Source organism: Salmo salar, chromosome 02 (assembly GCF_965601325.2).
Source record: "Salmo salar chromosome 02, fSalSal1, whole genome shotgun sequence".
Taxonomy (NCBI): Eukaryota; Metazoa; Chordata; class Actinopteri; order Salmoniformes; family Salmonidae; genus Salmo; species Salmo salar.
Genome location: NC_138292.1, coordinates 9,925,150 through 9,943,766, shown reverse-complemented (window position 1 = coordinate 9,943,766; position 18,617 = coordinate 9,925,150). Strand labels below are relative to the sequence as shown.

The 18,617-nt window shown below is 39.0% G+C and overlaps 2 protein-coding genes across 2 annotated transcripts in view; both read left to right on the top strand.

Annotated features, from left to right (window-relative positions):
• Positions 1-3,684: 3,684 nt before the first annotated feature.
• Positions 3,685-16,194, top strand: LOC106597336 (uncharacterized). The gene is made up of 35 exons (XM_045697183.2): positions 3,685-3,782; positions 4,100-4,235; positions 4,328-4,412; positions 4,672-4,715; positions 7,644-7,808; positions 7,932-7,999; positions 8,088-8,161; positions 8,274-8,332; positions 8,483-8,549; positions 8,675-8,748; positions 8,903-9,011; positions 10,570-10,664; positions 10,861-11,045; positions 11,144-11,211; positions 11,367-11,428; positions 11,546-11,662; positions 11,782-11,886; positions 12,015-12,118; positions 12,218-12,335; positions 12,449-12,519; positions 12,630-12,711; positions 13,287-13,349; positions 13,429-13,491; positions 13,600-13,662; positions 13,751-13,867; positions 13,946-14,056; positions 14,174-14,266; positions 14,375-14,449; positions 14,539-14,616; positions 14,776-14,889; positions 15,022-15,096; positions 15,242-15,310; positions 15,455-15,562; positions 15,766-15,855; positions 16,054-16,194. The coding sequence occupies exons 2-35, from the start codon at positions 4,101-4,103 to the stop codon at positions 16,192-16,194; spliced, it is 3,147 nt and encodes a 1,048-aa protein (XP_045553139.2). The 5' UTR covers positions 3,685-3,782; position 4,100.
• Positions 16,195-17,740: 1,546 nt separating this feature from the next.
• The window catches only part of LOC106596072 (juxtaposed with another zinc finger protein 1), a 46,539-nt gene continuing 45,662 nt past the window's right edge, over positions 17,741-18,617 (top strand). Inside the window, exon 1 of the mRNA XM_082959631.1 lies at positions 17,741-18,343. Within this exon, the coding sequence (XP_082815757.1) occupies positions 18,229-18,343 (115 nt within the window). The 5' untranslated portion in view covers positions 17,741-18,228. The remainder of the gene's footprint in view (positions 18,344-18,617) is intronic.

Below are 18,617 nucleotides of genomic sequence, written 5' to 3'. Positions count from 1 at the left end.
CAAATGTAGTACACGACATAGAGAAAGGGGGCCATTTGGGACAAAGACAATGCCTGTCTTAGGCAGAGCCAGGCATTTACCTGTTACTGTAATACTACATAGGCCTATGTATTATATTTAATGCATCATCTGTAGCTACATTGATGTTGACTAATGTCTTGGTGCGCTGCAAAGGTACAAAGCGAGGGAATTCATGAGTTTTTATGTCCCGACAATGGAAGGTTATGATATGAGAATGTCATGTTTATAGTATAACGTATTAGGAAGACATTGAAGATTTAGGATATAACAGCAATGTTTTGCTTGTTGGTGAAAAGTTGAGGCTTGTGCAGAACCATACAACCTTAATGTGTAGAGTAATGATATCCAGGTATGCACATAATTATGTCATTAGCAAGTAACCGACTGTTTGTTTTCGCTTGCTCTTTCAAGAGATTCAATTTCATGTGAGGACATATTACAATTGCTCGCTGCGTTGAAAATGCAATATTTCAACTTGGTGTGTAAACTCTGAGCTGCCCTTCCAGCACTGATAACTACGCCAGATTACACTTGATAAATAAACACAACGTATGGATTTGGAATTTAAACAAATACTGGGTTCCCAGGAGGCCTTCTGCTCTGCTAAATCTGTGTGTCTGATACTTTCCTCCTAATGCTTATTTTGAGGGGCTTTGTGACATCTGAAGCTTCTCTGTCTAGCCAAGATATATGGTTTTGCATGAACAGGCCAGGTCAGCCTTGTAAAATAAGTCTTCTCACCTCAATGGGACTTCCTGAATAAATAAAGATTGAAAACAAAATAAAAGAAACATGATTTCAACAGTCATAGAGCAGTTATGGACCAGAACCATGGGAGTGGGATTCAGTAGATACATCCATATGAACATCTGCGGAAGTTCCGATTCCCAATCAAATACTTACAGTAGTCTGTCTACCCCACAATACCACATAGTATAGAACTAGTGTGTAGGTTGGTTTGCCAGAGGTTCAACGTCTTCACTAAATCTCTGATGCAGAAAATCACACATAACAGCTATGACCTCATCCGCTTTTATGAGCTGTAATGAATTGCGCAGTAGTGAATGATGTCTGATTAGTAGCAGCTTTACTCATCAAGAATGACCATGGATAAATAGCCGTGGAGACTGGAGAGGCAACGGTGGCAACATTTCATATGAAAGCCCTTGACTCTCTCTCTCAAACAGTACAGGGAGATGACTGTGATGTCATTATGCCATGATGCTTTCACTGTAAAGATCCCACACTACTCAGCCCAGCAGCCCTGGATTGTGTCCTAAATGACACCCTATTCCCTATATAGTGTGCTACTTTTAACCAGGCCACTTCCCTATATAGTGCACTGCTTTTGACCAGAACCCCATATAGGGAATAGGGTGTCATTTGCGATGCAACCCTGGAAAAAACAGGTTTACCAGCAGCAAGCGTGCTGCTGCCGGTTCTGATGCTGCCTGGGCTGGGCCGGTGAGGAGGACCCAGTCCATTACACCACCACCGGGCACACAACCAGGGCCAAGTCATGTGCCAAAGAACGTGAAAGGAAAAAGTAAGGAGAGAAGGAGAGGTACTGTAGCTTAGGTAGGAATGGATGGAAGAGTTTTACTTACTTAATTAACCCTCTTCTTTCCTATGTGGAACATAAGGCTTCCATGAGAGAGCACTACTGTTGCCGATCTCCTGCCTTTTTGGTGCTAGTTTTCTATGACAGACCACAGTCCTTCCTCACCTCCTACGTACGGTTCTGGATGGAAGGGTGGAGGAAGGGAAGGTACAGCATGGTTCCTTTATTTTTCATGTTTGAACTGACGTGAGAGAGAGCCCATCAGATGTGACAGGGCCTCAGGCCTGCAATCTGAGGTAGACTACAGATGTCACTTTTCCCTGTGGATTGCTGTGTGCACTCATGGTCAAAGTTCTGCACTGTGTCTGTATAACTTTTTGTTGACAACAATGTCTTTTCTTTCTGAAAACAATAAATATGAAAACAATAACTTATGCCTTATGTAGAGGATGCCAGTTTCATAATAATCCTACTTGTATTTAGTCAGTGCTGTAGGAAGCTTTCGCTAGGTAGGGGCCCAATGTATCTTTTTTTTGTTATTTTAGTTTTCTGTCACACACTCCCACCCTGTGGTCATTACCAAGTACTGTACAAGAAAGAAGTGAATGAAACATATTTGAATCTCTCTTAGATGTCTGTCAAACACACAGGTATACACAAAGTGAAAAACAAAACTATAGCATGAAAGAAAGAGAAAGTTAGCCACTACATGTAAACATAAACAACAATATTTTAGAAATATGAATACATAACTAAAAGACTAACTTCAATAGAGGCCAGGTTCAATACTGCTTGGACCCCCATCAACATGGGGGTCCAAACACAAACTGCAAACAAAAATACATTACTGCAGTGGCATAACTTTCTAAGCAATAAATTGTATTTTTGTTTGAATAAACAAACAGTGATAATCAAAGCAAACAGATACATTAATGTAAAATGTACCACGCTTCAAACATTTCTTCAAAAAAGCATTGGTACTCATCAAAATGGTTCTCATAGCAACGATCACACACAGCCACAACACATTTGTCTACTGGACAGTTTTACCTAGAGATCCTAGTAAATTGTTCTAATTCCAAATTCTATGGAACAGACAATCTTTGGTCATCATCATCATGTTCACATGCTCAAGGGACTTGGATGGAGGCACTTTGACGTCAGCAAATATGCACATAAAGATACTTTGAATAATGTGTTTCATACATTGATGATGGCCATAATGTGGTCTTGACACAAAAAAGAAAACAGAAATGGGATATTGTGTTCATTAGCTAGGAGAGATATTATGATATAATTAAAAACACACTGAGTATACCAAACATCGCAGAACATCCTTAATTCGTCGGGGAATGGACACTACAAGGTGTCCAAAGCGTTCCACAGGGATGTTGGCCCATGTTGACTCCAATGCTTCAAACAGCTGTGTCAAGTTGGCTGGATGTCCTTTGTGTGGTGGAATATTCTTGATTCACACAGGAAACTGTTGAGCGTGAAAAACCCAGCAGCGTTACAGTTCTTGCAACAAACCGGTGCGCCTGACACCTACCACCATACCCCGTTCAAAGGAAGGCACTTACCTTTTTTGTCTTGCCCATTTAACCTCTGAATTGTCTCAAGGCATAAAAATCCTTATTTAACCTGTCTCCTCCACTTCATCTACACTGATTGAAATGGATTTAACAAATAACATCAAACCTGGTCCGTCTGTGATGGAAAGAGCAGATGTTCTTAATGTTTGTATATTCAAGAGGAAGAAAATGCAATGACAAACAAATAAAACAACTGAACACATGCTGTCATTTATTTTGGATCAGGTTTGTAGTTATTTACTGTGGCCAAAGGATACAATAACTGCTTGAATTAATTGGCTAACTTAGTCTACAATGTTTCCATAAAATACATATAAATTACTGGTATAATGCAACTGTCTATTTCTTCAAATGTATCCGTTTGATAGCTACATTCCTCACACGCTCACAAAATATAGGTATTTTAGATATTTAAAAATGTCGTTTAGGATGGAATAAAGTTGAGAAGTCGTTTGTGTTTTAGGTTTGGAAAGTGAGGAAATCACGGCCTACCACGCGCTGGTTTAGAAGAGATGTGCCCGTGCCTGCGGTAGAGCTCAGCCGTTGAATTAAAACTCAAAAACCGTTGGCTGTCTTCTTCATCGCCAGGTACCGTGCTATTAGCTAACGTAAGCAAATAATTCACAATTAGATATTAGATAGATATTAATTAGCTTAATATATTAGGGCAATATATTTAGTTTTCTTGTGAATGTGGCCAGTCTCCGACCGCAACAGCATAGCTGACATTAGCGACAGTAGCTAGCTAAAATTAGCTAACGTTAGATGTTTGCTGTTGTGACGACATTTCAGTTTGCTAACTAAGGTTTTATGAAGAAAAAATTGCCAAAGGCCCATGCTTGCTACTTTACTAAATGTCAATAGCGTGTTGTTGACAATGAGCTACTATAGCTAGCTAACATTGACGTTACCATTTCGTTTTTAGGATGGAGAGAGAGAGAGGATTCAACTTCAAGCTGTTGGTGCCTCCTAGAGTCAACCCAATCCCAGGACAGGTTTCTACTGTCAAACCACAGGAAATAGTGGAGGATGGGGGATGTTTCATGCAAACTTTGCAGCAGGTACCTCAGCTTTATGTTTAGTTTGAAATACAATTGTTTGGTATTTTGTCAATATGAATGACTTTACACTGATGTGCTACTTCATTTCTTAGGGTTATAATAAATGTTTGGACAAAGAGTCAAACATGCCTTTTCCCTCTATGAATACGGTTGTGCCAACAAAACCCACCAGATCAGGTATTTTATTACCATATGCATTATACTTGTAACAATGCATATGGAACTTTAATTTCAGAAATCTCACATTATTTGTAACATTTAGGGCTGGTTTGTCAAACCCAGATACTCCATTGAAGGTGCTTTTTAGTCAAGGAAATAGGGATAGGCTAAACCGGTCCCTACAGTTTTATGCAAAATGTATATATTCTAAATCATAAGTTGCACATGCATCTCGAGTTAGAATTATTTTCTCATAGATTTTCTCTCCCCTCAAAAGATGTATTCAAGATGAAAGTTGTGCCACCAATGGAAAATGAAGAAGTAAGTAAACTTAGTTTGGTGTGAACACAGATAAAAACATAATAGTATGTGATGTGACTTGGAGCTGGTGGGACATGGCGTGGGACGTGGGGGAATAAAACTGCTATAGAGAGCAGAGGGGGATGTTTGCTTTGCCAAGCCCCTTGATTCCTGAAGTTTCCCTATACGTTCACCTGTTTATATTACACCAATGAGTATCAACAAGAGTGGGTCTTTAGAAAACCACTTGGGATGTTGCAAACATTTATTTCTGAAAAGCCGCAATGGTCACGTCAACTTTAGCACGCCACACTATACAGTGCATTCGGAAAGTATTCAGACCCCTTCCCTTTTTCCACATTTTGTTACGTTACAGCCTTTTCTAAAATGTATTAAATAACTTTTTCCTCATCAATCTCCACACAATACCACATAATGACAAAGCGAAAACAGCTTTTTAGATTTTTTTGCAAATTTATTAAGAATTAAAAACTTAAATACCTTATTTACAAAGTATTCAGACCGTTTGCTATGAGACTCGAAATTGAGATCAGGTGCATCCTGTTTACATTGATCATCCTTGAGATGTTTCTACAACTTGATTGGACTCCACATGTGGTAAATTCAATTGATTGGACATGATTTGGAAAGGCACACACCTGTCTATATAAGGTCTCACAGTTGACAGTGCATGTCAGAACAAAAACCAAACCATGAGGTCAAAGGAATTGTCCATAGAGCTCAGAGACAGGATTGTGTCGAGGCACAGATCTGGGGAAGGGTACCAAAACATTTCTGCAGCATTGAAGGTCCCCAAGAACACAGTGGCCTCCATCATTCTTAAATGGAAGAAGTTTGGAACAACCAAGACTCTTCCCAGAGCTGGGCGCCCGACCAAACTGAGCAATCGGGGTCACTCTGACAGAGCTCTAGAGTTCCTCTGTGTCGATAGGAGAACCTTCCAGAACGACAACCATCTTTGCAGCACTCCACCGATCAGGCCTTTATGGTAGAGTGGCCAGACAGAAGCCACTCCTCAGTAAAAGGCACATGACAGCCCACTTGGAGTTTTCCAAAAGGCGCCTGAAGGACTTTCAGACCATGAGAAACAAGATTATCTGGTCTAATGAAGCCAAGATTGAACTCTTTGGCCTGAATGCCAAGCGTCACGTCTGGAGGGAACCTGGCACCATCCCTACGGTGAAGCATGGTGGTGGCAGCATCATGCTGTGGGGATGTTTTTCAGCGGCAGGGACTGGGAGACTAGTCAGGATCAAGGGAAAGATGAATGGAGCAATGTACAGAGAGATCCATGATGAAAACCTGCTCCAGAGCGCTCAGGACCTCAGATCATTAAAATCATTAAAATCCAGACGGAAAATATTTACACAAGAAGCAACCTAATATCACACAGTCAAACTCTCAGTCATTTAGTAAGTTCACCATTCAGTTAGTGAAGGTTCACCTTCCAACAGGACAATGACCCTAAACACACGGCCAAGACGAACTCAGGAGTGGCTTTGGGACAAGTCTCTGAATGTCCTTGAGTGGCCCAGCCAGAGCACGGACTTGAACCCATTCGAATATTTCTGGAGAGACCTGAAAATAGCTGTGCAGCGACGCTCCCCATCCAACCTGACCGATCTTGAGATTATCTGCAGGGAAGAATGGGAGAAACTCCCCAAATACAGGTGTGCCAAGCTTGTAGAGTCATACCCAAGAAGACTCTAAGCAGTAATCGTTGACAAAGATGCTTCAACAAAATAAAGGGTCTGAATACTTATGTAAAATGTTTTTTTTACACATTTGTAAACATTTCTACAAACCTGTTTTTGCTTTGTCATTATGGGGTATCGTGTGTAGATAGATGAGGGAATAAAAATACATTTTAGAATAAGGCTGTAACGTAACAAAATGTGGGAAAAGTCAAGGGGTCTGAATACTTTCTGAATGCACTGGAAGCCTAGATCAGAGGTATTCGAAGTCAGGGTCGTGGGGGAATTGGAGTAGGGTCCCCCCAATTCTAATAATAATAATTTTGGGAGGAACAAAAAATTAAGAGTACAAATTATTGTATGGGACAACATACAAACGTTTTTGGGAAAGATACATTGATAAGAAAAATGAACATTTAATGAATTTAAGGTTATTTGTTGACGTAAACATTGAAATTGACTGATTTTAAGGTTGTGTCATCAGATTTGGGGAGGGGTGGGTTCACCAGAAATTCTGGCAAAAAAAAATGGGGTCCCTTCTGAAAGAGTTTGAATACCACTGGCCTAGATAGATACCACATTCTACAACTCACCAGCAAGCCAATATTAGTTGAGTGTTAATCTCTGGTGGACAGACTATGGAAACATAAATGGTACCGTAGGTCTGTCATGATACAACGGGATGCGGGAGATAGCGAGCAGCATTAGTTCGGTTATTTGGAAAAATCAAGATTTGGTGTGGTGTGTCGAATTTCGTAAGGGGAGGGGACATTTGGCCCATAGATTTGCCCGTAACTTGCAAAGAGAGAGGGTAGAGCTCCTCGTTCTATCTCTTCTCTTAACACTTCTTTACCCAGAACTTAATTGAGCATCTGATCAATTACGCTAGACTTTAGTTCTGGGTTAACCGAGATTAGTCGCATATGAGCAAATTAGCCTTTATCTCAATTTAGCCTTTATCTCAATTCTTAGGAGCATTAGTTTTACATAATAGGCTGTGATTCAGAGAAGACTGGAGGAAATAGCTATAGGAGGACGGGCTCATTGTAAAGACTGGAATGGAATAAATGGAACGTATCAAACATATGGAAACCACATGTTTGACTCCATTCCATTTATTCCATTCCAGCCATTACAACGAGCCTGTCCTCCTATAGCTCATCCCACCAGCCTCCGCTGATTATGCATAGATTATGCTGTAGATTTCTGACATGTGTTTTCTAAATCTTCTTAGACCAATTGCAAACCCAGTCAGCTGTATTCAAAACTGTTTGAAGAAGTTCAGAAAGTAAAATATTGGAAAGTCAAAGTGGACTCAGAGGCTGTGCAAAAAGACAGGAAGCTGCAAGAAAACAAAAGAACAATTGAAACCCAACGTAAAGCCATTCAAGAATTGCAGGTATGTACCAATAAATGTACAGGTATAGGCCTATATTGAAAAAATGCAAAAAATGCTGAAGTCCTTTAAAAAAAAGAATTATTATTATTATATATCCTATTTTTCCTTTCCTTTATGTTTTAGTTCGGAAATGAAAGCCTCAGCATAAAACTAGAGGATCAGATCAGTGAGAATGATGATCTTCAGAACAAGTATGTATTTGATTATAACATGAAACTGTCACTATAGATTGTATCATCATCATTCTGCTTTTTTCTGTAATGTTTATTTTTCCAACAGAAACAATGCAACACGGAACCTATGTAATATACTAAAGGATACGTTTGAAAGATCAGCTGAGAAAATCCATCTATGTGAGTAAAACATGCCGACTACTCAGCCTAAGGGTACATGCTAGTTGCTTGAATGCGAAATGATGAGATTCTGTGGTCTACGTTGTCCTCAAACCAACCTATGTTCTCTTAGTTGAATCTGAAAGAGAGGAAACCCATCACTTGTTCATGGAAAACAGTGAAACTATTCAGGTGAATATTATAATTTTCTGTTCTTTTGATTAAAATAATATAATTGATATAATTGATTTGTTATCTTCATTAATACAGCATGTATGGCGTCAGTTATATGATGCTAGTGAAAAAGAATATTTGTAAAAACATTTTTATTAATTGTTATAGAGGATGAATGCTGCCTTTGAAAGTCTACGTATTCAAGCAGAAACTGACCGCCATGAAATGCTGAAAGGTATGTATACTTGAAATATATCATCATCAATGCAGTTGTATTGTGTTGTTGTGAACATAACACTAGGCACTTTACACAGTATATAAAAAGAGAACAATAACTCCAATGATGTGAATATTTTACAGTCAAAGAGGATTTGGAAGAATTTGCCGTTTTAAAGGAGAAGTTTGAGAAAGAATTCAGTAAGAAAGAAGAAGAGGTTGGTCTATAACTGACTGAACACGAGAAGAGGACACCCTCTCTGAGTGGTTCCTAATACACACATTTTCGGAAACCTATTGTTGTCACAAACAATATGAACAGTATTTGGCGTTGTGTATGTAGACTATGCAAACTGAAAATGTCTCTTACAGGTTGTGATACTTCAGATGAAAATGAAGGACAAAGAAAAAGAACTTCAGACCATCCTGCTCAACCTCCATGAAACACAAGAGAGTTGCAAACGGTTACAACAGGCAGCACGTAAGATGGCCACTTTTTGTTCATTGATTAGGCCTAGGTCTTATTTGGACAGGACTAGTATTACTAGAGACGTTGGTTATGTAATTATTACCCCAGCATGTGCGTTATTCCAGAGGATGATTTGCGTAGTATGTTTTTCCAAACTGCCTCCTATAACTCATTTTTTTTCTTCATTCAAGGTGTGAAAATATTTAAAGGTCATGTCAAGATAGTAGGCTACATTGATAACTCGTGCTTGGCTGCCAACATTTGTAGGTGTCCTCATAATATTTAAATTGAGGAAGTGTGATCCAAATCATTATTTTAGAGGTCCACGTAGAAGTTGCTCCTAATAAAAATGCCCCACATCCTGCTGATATGAGCTGCTGAACAGTAGACCTATTTGCACTTGAGATGCGAAAGTGAACTTGCCATGTCCAACAAAGTTAACCTCGGGGATGCTTTGTGTTCTATTGATCTACTGCCTACTACATCAACAGCCAGGGTTTCTTTAAAGAGACAATCAGCAGTTGAAAAACTAACAATGCCTTCTCCCGCCCCTGCTTTGGTAAAAAGCTTAGGGATGGGGTTAAAGAAGTGTAACCACTCTCAAATTGATAGACAGAACAATGGATGCTTAGTCTGGGCATCCATGATATCAACATTATAGTTGTAACCATGTTCTTAGGCTATATAGTGTTTGTTTATATTTACATTGTTTACAAACAGAGTAAAACAAGCTTATATTTTCTGATGGGGTACGACAGTTGAACTAAGCTCATGAGGCATTTATAAGTTATATTCTTCAAGAAACAATGGCTACATATCGATAATTCACAAATCTCAAAATGGATGTAGCAAATGTCCATACAGAAATGGTTTGTCGAGATTGGTGTGGAAGAACTTGACTGGCCTGCACAGAGCCTTGACTTCAACCCCATCAAGCAACTTTGGGATGCATAGGAACGCCGACTGCGAGCCAGGCCTAATCGCCCAACATCAGTACCCAACCTCACTTACTCTTGTGGCTGAATGGAAGCAAGTCCCCGCAGCAATGTTCCAACCACTAGTAGAAAGCCTTCCCAGAAAAGTGGAGGCTTTTATAGCAGCAAAGGGTGGGACCAACTACATATTAATGCCCATGATTTTGGAATTTGATGTTTGACGTGCAGGTGTCCACATACTTATGGTAATGTGCAGCACTTTGTTTTAAGCTTCAATTGATCAAATCAGTTCTATGTTTTCTTGCTCAAACTGCAAGCAATACTTGTCAAACTCTAATGTTACGGAAAACACAGTGATGTCGATAAGAACGAGAGTAGTAATATCAGAGGACCATGGTTATTCTGGCTGGAATTGTTACTCTCCTGCCATGGCAGATTCAGGACTAAAATTACGGATGTGGTGTTTTGTTCTTGTGCACAATTTACATTACGCTCAGTAAAATGAATTCCATCCGAATAGGTCTTGGTGAACTTTTAAATCCATTTCATGCATTTTACTGGAAGTGAAACTTCCTTATTCCTATATAATATCATATTTTACGACAAGAACATTAACATCTTATTTCCTTTGACAGAACAACACCAGGAAGCCCTTCAATGTTCCAAACAAGAACAAGAATCTTTGTTAGAAAGTCTGCAAAGTGCAGAACAGCTCAATGAAGAATGTGAGGTTAGTATGTTGTTTTGTACTCCAATATGCTAATAAAAATTATATTTAAAATGCAAGTTATGCAGTTCATCATGTATATTCCAAGGAGGCATATGTTGGTCATTTTACATTCTAAGTTGTTATTTATCTTTATGTGGCTGTGGACAGTACATAATGAGACAATGGAAAAGTGCATTGTTACTTTAAATCTCTATAGGAAAGTAGAAAAGCTATTGCTACAGCATTAGAGAGCAACAAAGAGGAGAATGCAAAGGTCATTGCCAAGAAAGACTCAAGCTTGGAAGAGCTCAACAAAATAAAAGATCAACAAGCAGACAAGCTTGTACAGATTCAGGCCACAGCCCAGGAATTTCAGACATCATTAACAGTTGAGATACAGAGGTGGGAAATGAATAAAGTTACTATTTTGACCCGTTTGGTGAACCCCAAAATGGTCATCAAGATTCTTATATTACTTTGAATGTTAACTTGTTTCTCAGGGCAAAAGAACTTGAACTGAAGCTTACGGCAGTCACAGAGGAACTTGACAGGAAAAACCTTGAATTAGGTAAAGTATTGCTCGGCTTTGCCTCGTACTTGCGATTGTGCTAAAAAAAAGGTGTATCACACACCCTTTCTTGTTACAATTGCTTTATTTTTCGAACATTTACATTTTTTTTTTGCTTGTATGCAACCAGATTAAATATACGTTTTGTTTTCTAGGAGAGATCAAAGAACAGAAAGAAAAGAAAGACAGCCAGCTACAAATCCTTGAAGATGAATTGGTAAAGATTATATGTCCCCTATGTTTTGTGGACTCAAATTGGCACTTCCCTCATAACTGTCATGCCTAGTCCATGGTGAGGTTAATGAAAGAGCAATTATTTTACTCTTGCCTTTAGGATGTCAAAAATAAATCCATACAGTCACTAGAGGAAACAATTAAAGTTGTGGAGACCAGAACATCAGAACTCACCACAGAGCTTGAGGGGAAACATGCTGAAATTCACCAAGTTAAGGTGAGATGATGTTCAGATGATCGTTGTGTGGATACATTTATAGCGCTTCTTATTTAGAAGGATATTGTTTGCATAAATCGTATTATCTTTTAATATTGGAATATGTTGTACCCTTCTAGAATAAAGTGGAAACCATGTCTGTTGAAAACATTTTACTGGAAAAGGCTCTTGGAAATGCTGAAACAATGCAAAACGACTTGAAAGAAAAAGCCAATATGACTGAGGTTTCATTCTATTAATTGTATTTTCCTTGCACAATATTGGCAATGCATATTTATGTTTAAATGTTTTGTTTGACACCTGTACATACATGAGTCCAGGAAAGAAATTGTTAATATGTTGTATCCCACAGAGGAAAATAAAAGAGATTGAGGGGCAGTTATCTGCTGCAATGAGAAGAGATGAAAAATCCATCAAGGAGAAAGAGAATCTAAAGACAGACATTGTACAGCATGAGTGAGTCCTTGGATGTTCAAGTATAAAGTATTCAATAACCTGAGGGATAGTTTTTCTCCATGTCTCTGTAAATAATGCTGATTGTGAATTATTCTCCAGGGTGAAGTATAAGGAGCTATTAGCAAGTTTCAATCAGCTGCAGCTTGAGAAGAAGACTATTCTGGAGCAGATTCAGAATGAATCCTCAGAGGCAAACATTCTGGTAGCACAACTGAAGGTCTGTATGAATTGAACATGTGATGCTGTCTGTATAGAGTAATACAGAATAATTTAGCAGTTTGCTGATAATTCATGGTATTGTGTTGTAATGGGAATATTCTTGTCATTCAGGAGAGCGAGGCAAAAGAGATGAAGATGAAGAAGGAAATTGAAAGACTCCAAGAGGAAAACCACCAATTACGGTCAGTTAAGAGTTAATTGTTTATAAATCTTTAGTAATGATAGTCATTATACAATGTTGCATGCAGCAACATTAGTTTTTTCCCAAAAATCATTCACCTTTTTCCTGTAGAGAGGAATTGAAATCCTTAAATGCCAAAGTTGAAGAGCAAGGCCAAGACACTGAGAATCTGCAGAAGAAACTTGAAGAAAGGGTAAGCAAATCAACTGTCTATGAGGTTGGAATAATACTGTGAAATTGTGAAAATTATGATAATGCCCTTTTAGTGTAAAAGCAGGTTGAAAAGACCGCCTGAAATTTCTGTATGTTTTGGTGGAATGGAGTTTTGGCCTGCCTGATGTCATCACCATGTGGTAAATGAGTTAATAGACCAATAAGAAAGAGTCTTCCAAACCTCTCTGCCAATAACAGCTAGTTTTCAGTTTCCCCCTCCCTACTCAAACCACTCCCAGATAGTCCTAGCTAAATTCTTGCTTGAGAAATTGCTCTTTGCTAAGAAGTTATTTTTGTTTATTTTTTGACCATTTTATTTTAAAACAATCACAGTAAGGTACTTAATTGTTACCTAGAAAATATTTGATATGGAGATAAAACGTCTGTATTGGAACTTTCAACATGATGTCAGTTTAACACTGTTTTTCAAATAAATGATATGGCCAAGTACTGTAAATGTCCAAATCTAAATGCACGTCTGTTTTATTCTATATTCACACTGATGAGTGATAGTAAATAAAGTTAACTATTTTCTGTTTGACTTCATTCCTATAGTGTGGAGATCTGCAGGCTGAGCTCTCAAAGAAAGATAAACAAATGAAAGCAGTGGAGTCAAAGGTGATTATCAAAGTCATGTCTACACTGGGATTATTTTGTCTTTAATTATCTTATCAAACACTTAGCTTTTTCTCTCTAGCTGTCCAACCTGAAGATAAAATTAGAGAGTAAAACTAAAGTCCAGGACGAATACCAAAAAGAGGTTTGTGTTGACTAAAAAAATCGATTATAAAATGACAAATGAATTATACAGTAATATAAACTGTTCAGCTTTCTATAAACTGTTTTTCATTTACTTGTTTGTTCTCAGAACAAAACGTTGAAGAAACAAATTGCAATTGAGACAGCAAAATCCAGTGAACTTGAAAATGAGGTACCGTGTGGCTTTAAATGGTAATTTACAAGACAAGTGCAACATTGTAATTCAGTTGTGATGCAACATGGTTTTTCATCCATTACAGATAAACAAATTGAAAGAGGAGTCAGAAAATGTTCAACGATCAAATGAAGAGGAATGTAAAAGTTTGCTTGATGACCTTGGAACCAAATCAACATCTGAGGCAGAGCTTCAGAAAAAGGTGCTTATTGGAAGTTAATAATATGGTACATTCTGGTAGATGTGGCAACATACTTGCTGCACATCTTGATCCCTGCAGGTGCAAAAGCTACATCTTGCAGCAACAGATGCCGTCAAGAGTAAGGAAGATACTGAAATCAAATGTCAGAACAAGATAGCAGACATGGTTGCCTTGATGGAAAAGCACAAGGTAAAGTTATCTTTAGGTCAATATCCGCAGATTACACCAACACCGCTGCCATCTTGCATGTTGTATGAAATGTTATCCATGTGTGTTTGTTAACATTTAGTTCTCTGTTGGTATCAGAACCAGTATGACAAAATGGTTGACGAGAAAGATGCAGAGCTTGATGAGAAGAAGAGGAAAGACAAGGAGGCAACTGCTAATAGAACATCACTGGTATGCTACAATATAGTAGAGAAATACACATGAGATCGGATTAACTGGGAGCATTTCAGTAGAGTGTTATACCTCTGCTTCTTGGATATTTTTCTGATTTTTCCTCAGGAATTGGCGCTGTCACAGCAGAAGATTGAGAATGACCGTTTGAAGGAACAACTAAAGAAAGAAATGAACGAGAGGGTAAGTGTGTCATGTCCCATGCTGACAAAGCTGTGTCAAGTGACAAATGTTGTCTATTTACTCAGTCATGATGTCATGTTGGGTTGTAGGAAAGCTTACTACAAGAGATTACAGACCTGAAAAAAGAAAAGAAAATGAGCAGGCAGCTTGAGACACAGGATGAACAGGTAGATATTCAGATATCAGAGCATTACAACAGTTTGTGTTTAAAAGTGTCTGACAAAAATGGTTATTTAAAAAATTTTATATTTACAAATTAGCTGCCTGAGCCAAAGTCCAAAGAAGTTAGGTGTTCTGAAACCCCCAAAATGTCCTCCTCCGCCAAGATGCCTGTGTTCCGTTTGGCAAAAGACAGTCAGAGAAAGACAAAAACTCTGAAAGCCTCTGTAACCCCATCCCAAACCTCAGAGAAAATAGTTGTTGTGACTCCAAACATTAATGTAAGTGATCATGAACTTCTTAAAAATGATTCTGTTCGGGTCAAACATTTTCTGAAATGTTTCTCCACTACATCCATGTGCATCATCACTGTATAATACCTTAGATGAACTGATAGTGTTGATGTGTCAAAGGAAATGGAAAACGAAGCCCCAAAAACTCCATCTTGGAGCTCCATGACTAGAGTTGCAGCAACACCACGAATGAAGGTATTGGAATTGGTTGATTATTTTATGTGTTGTATTCATAATGCATAAGTTACGCTATTCAATAATAAATGATCTGTATGTTGTATGATCACTGTAGAATTGATTAGATGAACTGACGTGGTATTGTATGTTTGATGCGTCAAAGGAAACCGAAGCTCTCAGAACTCCATCTTGGAGCTCCACCAGTATAGTTAGTGCAACACCACGGATAAAGGTATTGGAGTATGTTGATAGATTTTTTTATGTTTAGTATTCATTAACTGTGTTTTTATTTATTGACCATGATATGTGAGCCATTCCCCCAGAGGATTCTCTCCATCCAATTTCTTTGTGAGTGATTGAGTGATTTTCTCTACAGTCTTACAGAATCAGAACTCCTCCATCCACTGGGAAGTCTGTGCCCTGGGGGAAAAGCACCCTGGAGCTTGACCCCAAGTCTGACAGCTCGGAACATAATGATTTATTGGTAAATAACGCTTCAAGATTTAATGAACACACTGCTTGAACTTGGATAGACCTAAAACATTGGATTTGTTTAAACTCAGGATTTATTATCATAACTTTATATGCAAGCTGTATAGTGTGCACATGCACATTTAATTGTGGAAATAATTTAGCTTTACATATCACATCATCTAACTTGGGTCTTTCTGGTTCGTATAATGGCAGAGCATTGCAGTTGCAACTGATCCATTCAAGAGCCGCCTGCAGCCAAGTGTCCCAGCAGCACAGAATCAAAAAGTGGACATATTCAGGAAGGTAGAATGAGCCAGCCTTACATTAACACTAAATACTTGACTTACTTGGCAGTACACCCTCTGCATTATGAAATAAGTTGTGAAATACCATATTGCATTGTATGGTATAGTCTATACTCTGCAACTTGTAAAATATAGTCTGTAACTGAAAAGTAGTTAATGCTGTGATGTCCACGTCAGTATTAGTCTAATGTTTCAGATCCAGAGCCCTGCCATTCAGAAATCACCTGGGAGTACTTTAAAGCTCGCTGCAATGAAAAGGATGCGGGATGCTGGTTGGACATCTGTCACTGGTGCTGAAAAGAAGAAGAAAAAAACAGTTGAAAAGATCTTTTCATAAGAAGCAAGTGCTGTGCTTTTCAAGATAGACTGTTTTCTGTGTGTCTGACAAATCTGAAAACGGTCTATGCTATTTTCATTACACCACTGCTCTCAAGTTCATTCATGTCTATAGTTGTCTGATGCTGGGAAAGCTGTTGACCGAAATAGGAATTTCAAATGCAAGTCAAACAAATTTGAAATGAACCAAGTATGTTATATTGTTTTGTTGTTACTGTTTAGCAACTTTACTCACATTATTCATGGCAAAATATGTCAAATGCTTGTTTTGCGCAAACTTGCCTCCTTTGAGTCTATCAGCATGAATAAGTTAATGTTTTTATGAAATTGAATTTATTTGTTTGTAACATTATTAATTTTGCTTGTGAGGTTTTTATGAACCTATACACTATATATACAAATGTATGTGGACACCCCTTCAAATTAGTAGATTTGGCTACCGCCAAGTGCTGAAGCGCGTAAAAATTGCCTGTCCTCGTTTGCAACACTCACTACCGACTTTCAAACTGCCTCTGGAAGCCACTTCAGCACAATAACTTTTCGTCGGGAGTTTCATGAAATGGGTTTCCATTGCCGAGCAGCCTCACACAAGCCTAAGATCACCAAACGCAATGCAGTCCGATGGACAAATCTGGGTTTGGTGGATGCCAGGAGAATGCTACCTGCCTAAATGCATAGTACCGACTAAAGTTTGGTTAAGGAGGAATAATGGTATGGGGCTGTTTTTCATGGTTCAGGCTAGGCCCCTTAGTTCCAATGAAGGGAAATCTTAACGCTATAGCATACAATGACATTCTAGAAGATTCTGTGCTTCCAACTTTGTGGCAATAGTTTGGGGAAGGCCCTTTCCCGTTTCAGCAGGACAATGCCCCTGTGCACAAAGCGAGGTCCATACAGAAATGATTTGTCAAGATCGATGTGTTAGAACATGACTGGCCTGCACAGAGCCCTGACCTCAACCCCATTGAACACCTTTGGGATAAATTGGAATGCTGACTGAGCCAGGCCTAATCGCCCAACATCAGTGTCCGACCTCACTAATGCTCTTGTGGCTGAATGGAAGTACGTTCCTGCAGCAATGTTCCAACATCGAGTGGAAAGACTTCCCAGAAGAGTGAAGACTGATATAGCAGCAAAAGGGGGACCAAATCCATATTAATGTCCATGATTTTATAATGAGATGTTCCACAAGCAGGTGTCCACATACTTTTAGCGTATATTGCGTTTGGCAACATTGTATGACGTATTGTTATTTATATTACCACCAAATAAAATGATGCTTCAATTTGTTAGTCATTTATTTGTATTTACTCATGGTAATATTCTCCCGCCGACTAATACACCCGTTTTAAACCTTTTAATGTGACCCTCCCTAATTAGGATCCCAGGGGAAACAATGACAAAAAGTAAGGTTCCTACTACCCTATCACATAATTCAAACAGGTATGGTGTTTTTAAAATGTGTTTCCTACTGTTCTGGCCTACAATTCACAATATTACGTCAAGTATATTCTTGACGTTGATTATAAAGTGTGTTATCTAAGGGGTGCTCAACAGGCAATGATATTGTCACTGTCCCTATTTTTCATCGAATTGTTTTATTTTACTAGGCATTTTATTTACAATGACGGCCTAGGAACCATGGGTTAACTTTCCCTATGGGCAGAACGGTAGATTTTTACCTTGTCAGCTCGAGGATTCGATCTAGCAACCTTTCGGTTACTGGTCCAACGCTCTAACCACTAGAATACCTGCCGCCCCACTAGCCCTATTGCCGCAAGTGCTATTCTAAACTCGGAAATGTTCGACTTGCTAACTGGTTGTAGTTATTCACGTGCCGCGTTCAACAAATTTGCAAATCGAAATTTCCGAGTTTCCTAGTTCCGACTAGCACGTGAACATATCCCCTCTGCCCTTTCTCGCTCCACTCTCCCACCCCTTGCTTATGCTCCAGCTGCTAGCGCCGCTGCCTGCTGGTGTCTGTAGCTGACTCCCCTCACTGGCCCACATATTCAATGTACAGGTAGCTTAGACCATGACTGGCATCGCCGCTGCCTCCTTCTTCTCTAACATTTGTAGGTTCGGTGGTTGCGGACTCCACTTCGAATCGTTGGCTGAACTCATCGTGCACATTGAGGATAACCACATCGGTAAGCATTGAACGAACCAAACAGAAACAGTCAATCTGCTTACTCCACTTCTGCAATTGCCCTGTCTAGAGCTAGCTCGAACCAGTTAGCTAGCTATAGCTACTTCCTGCGTCTGACAGCGCTGTTGTTAGGTGTGGTATTGATGGGACGTTTGTCTTTACATTTTGTTTACTTACTGTCACGCTATAGCATTGCAATGTATAGCAACAAACTGCACGATTAGGAACCATCTCGCACTTCGGGAGCGCCAGTAGGTCAATGCATTCAACGTTTA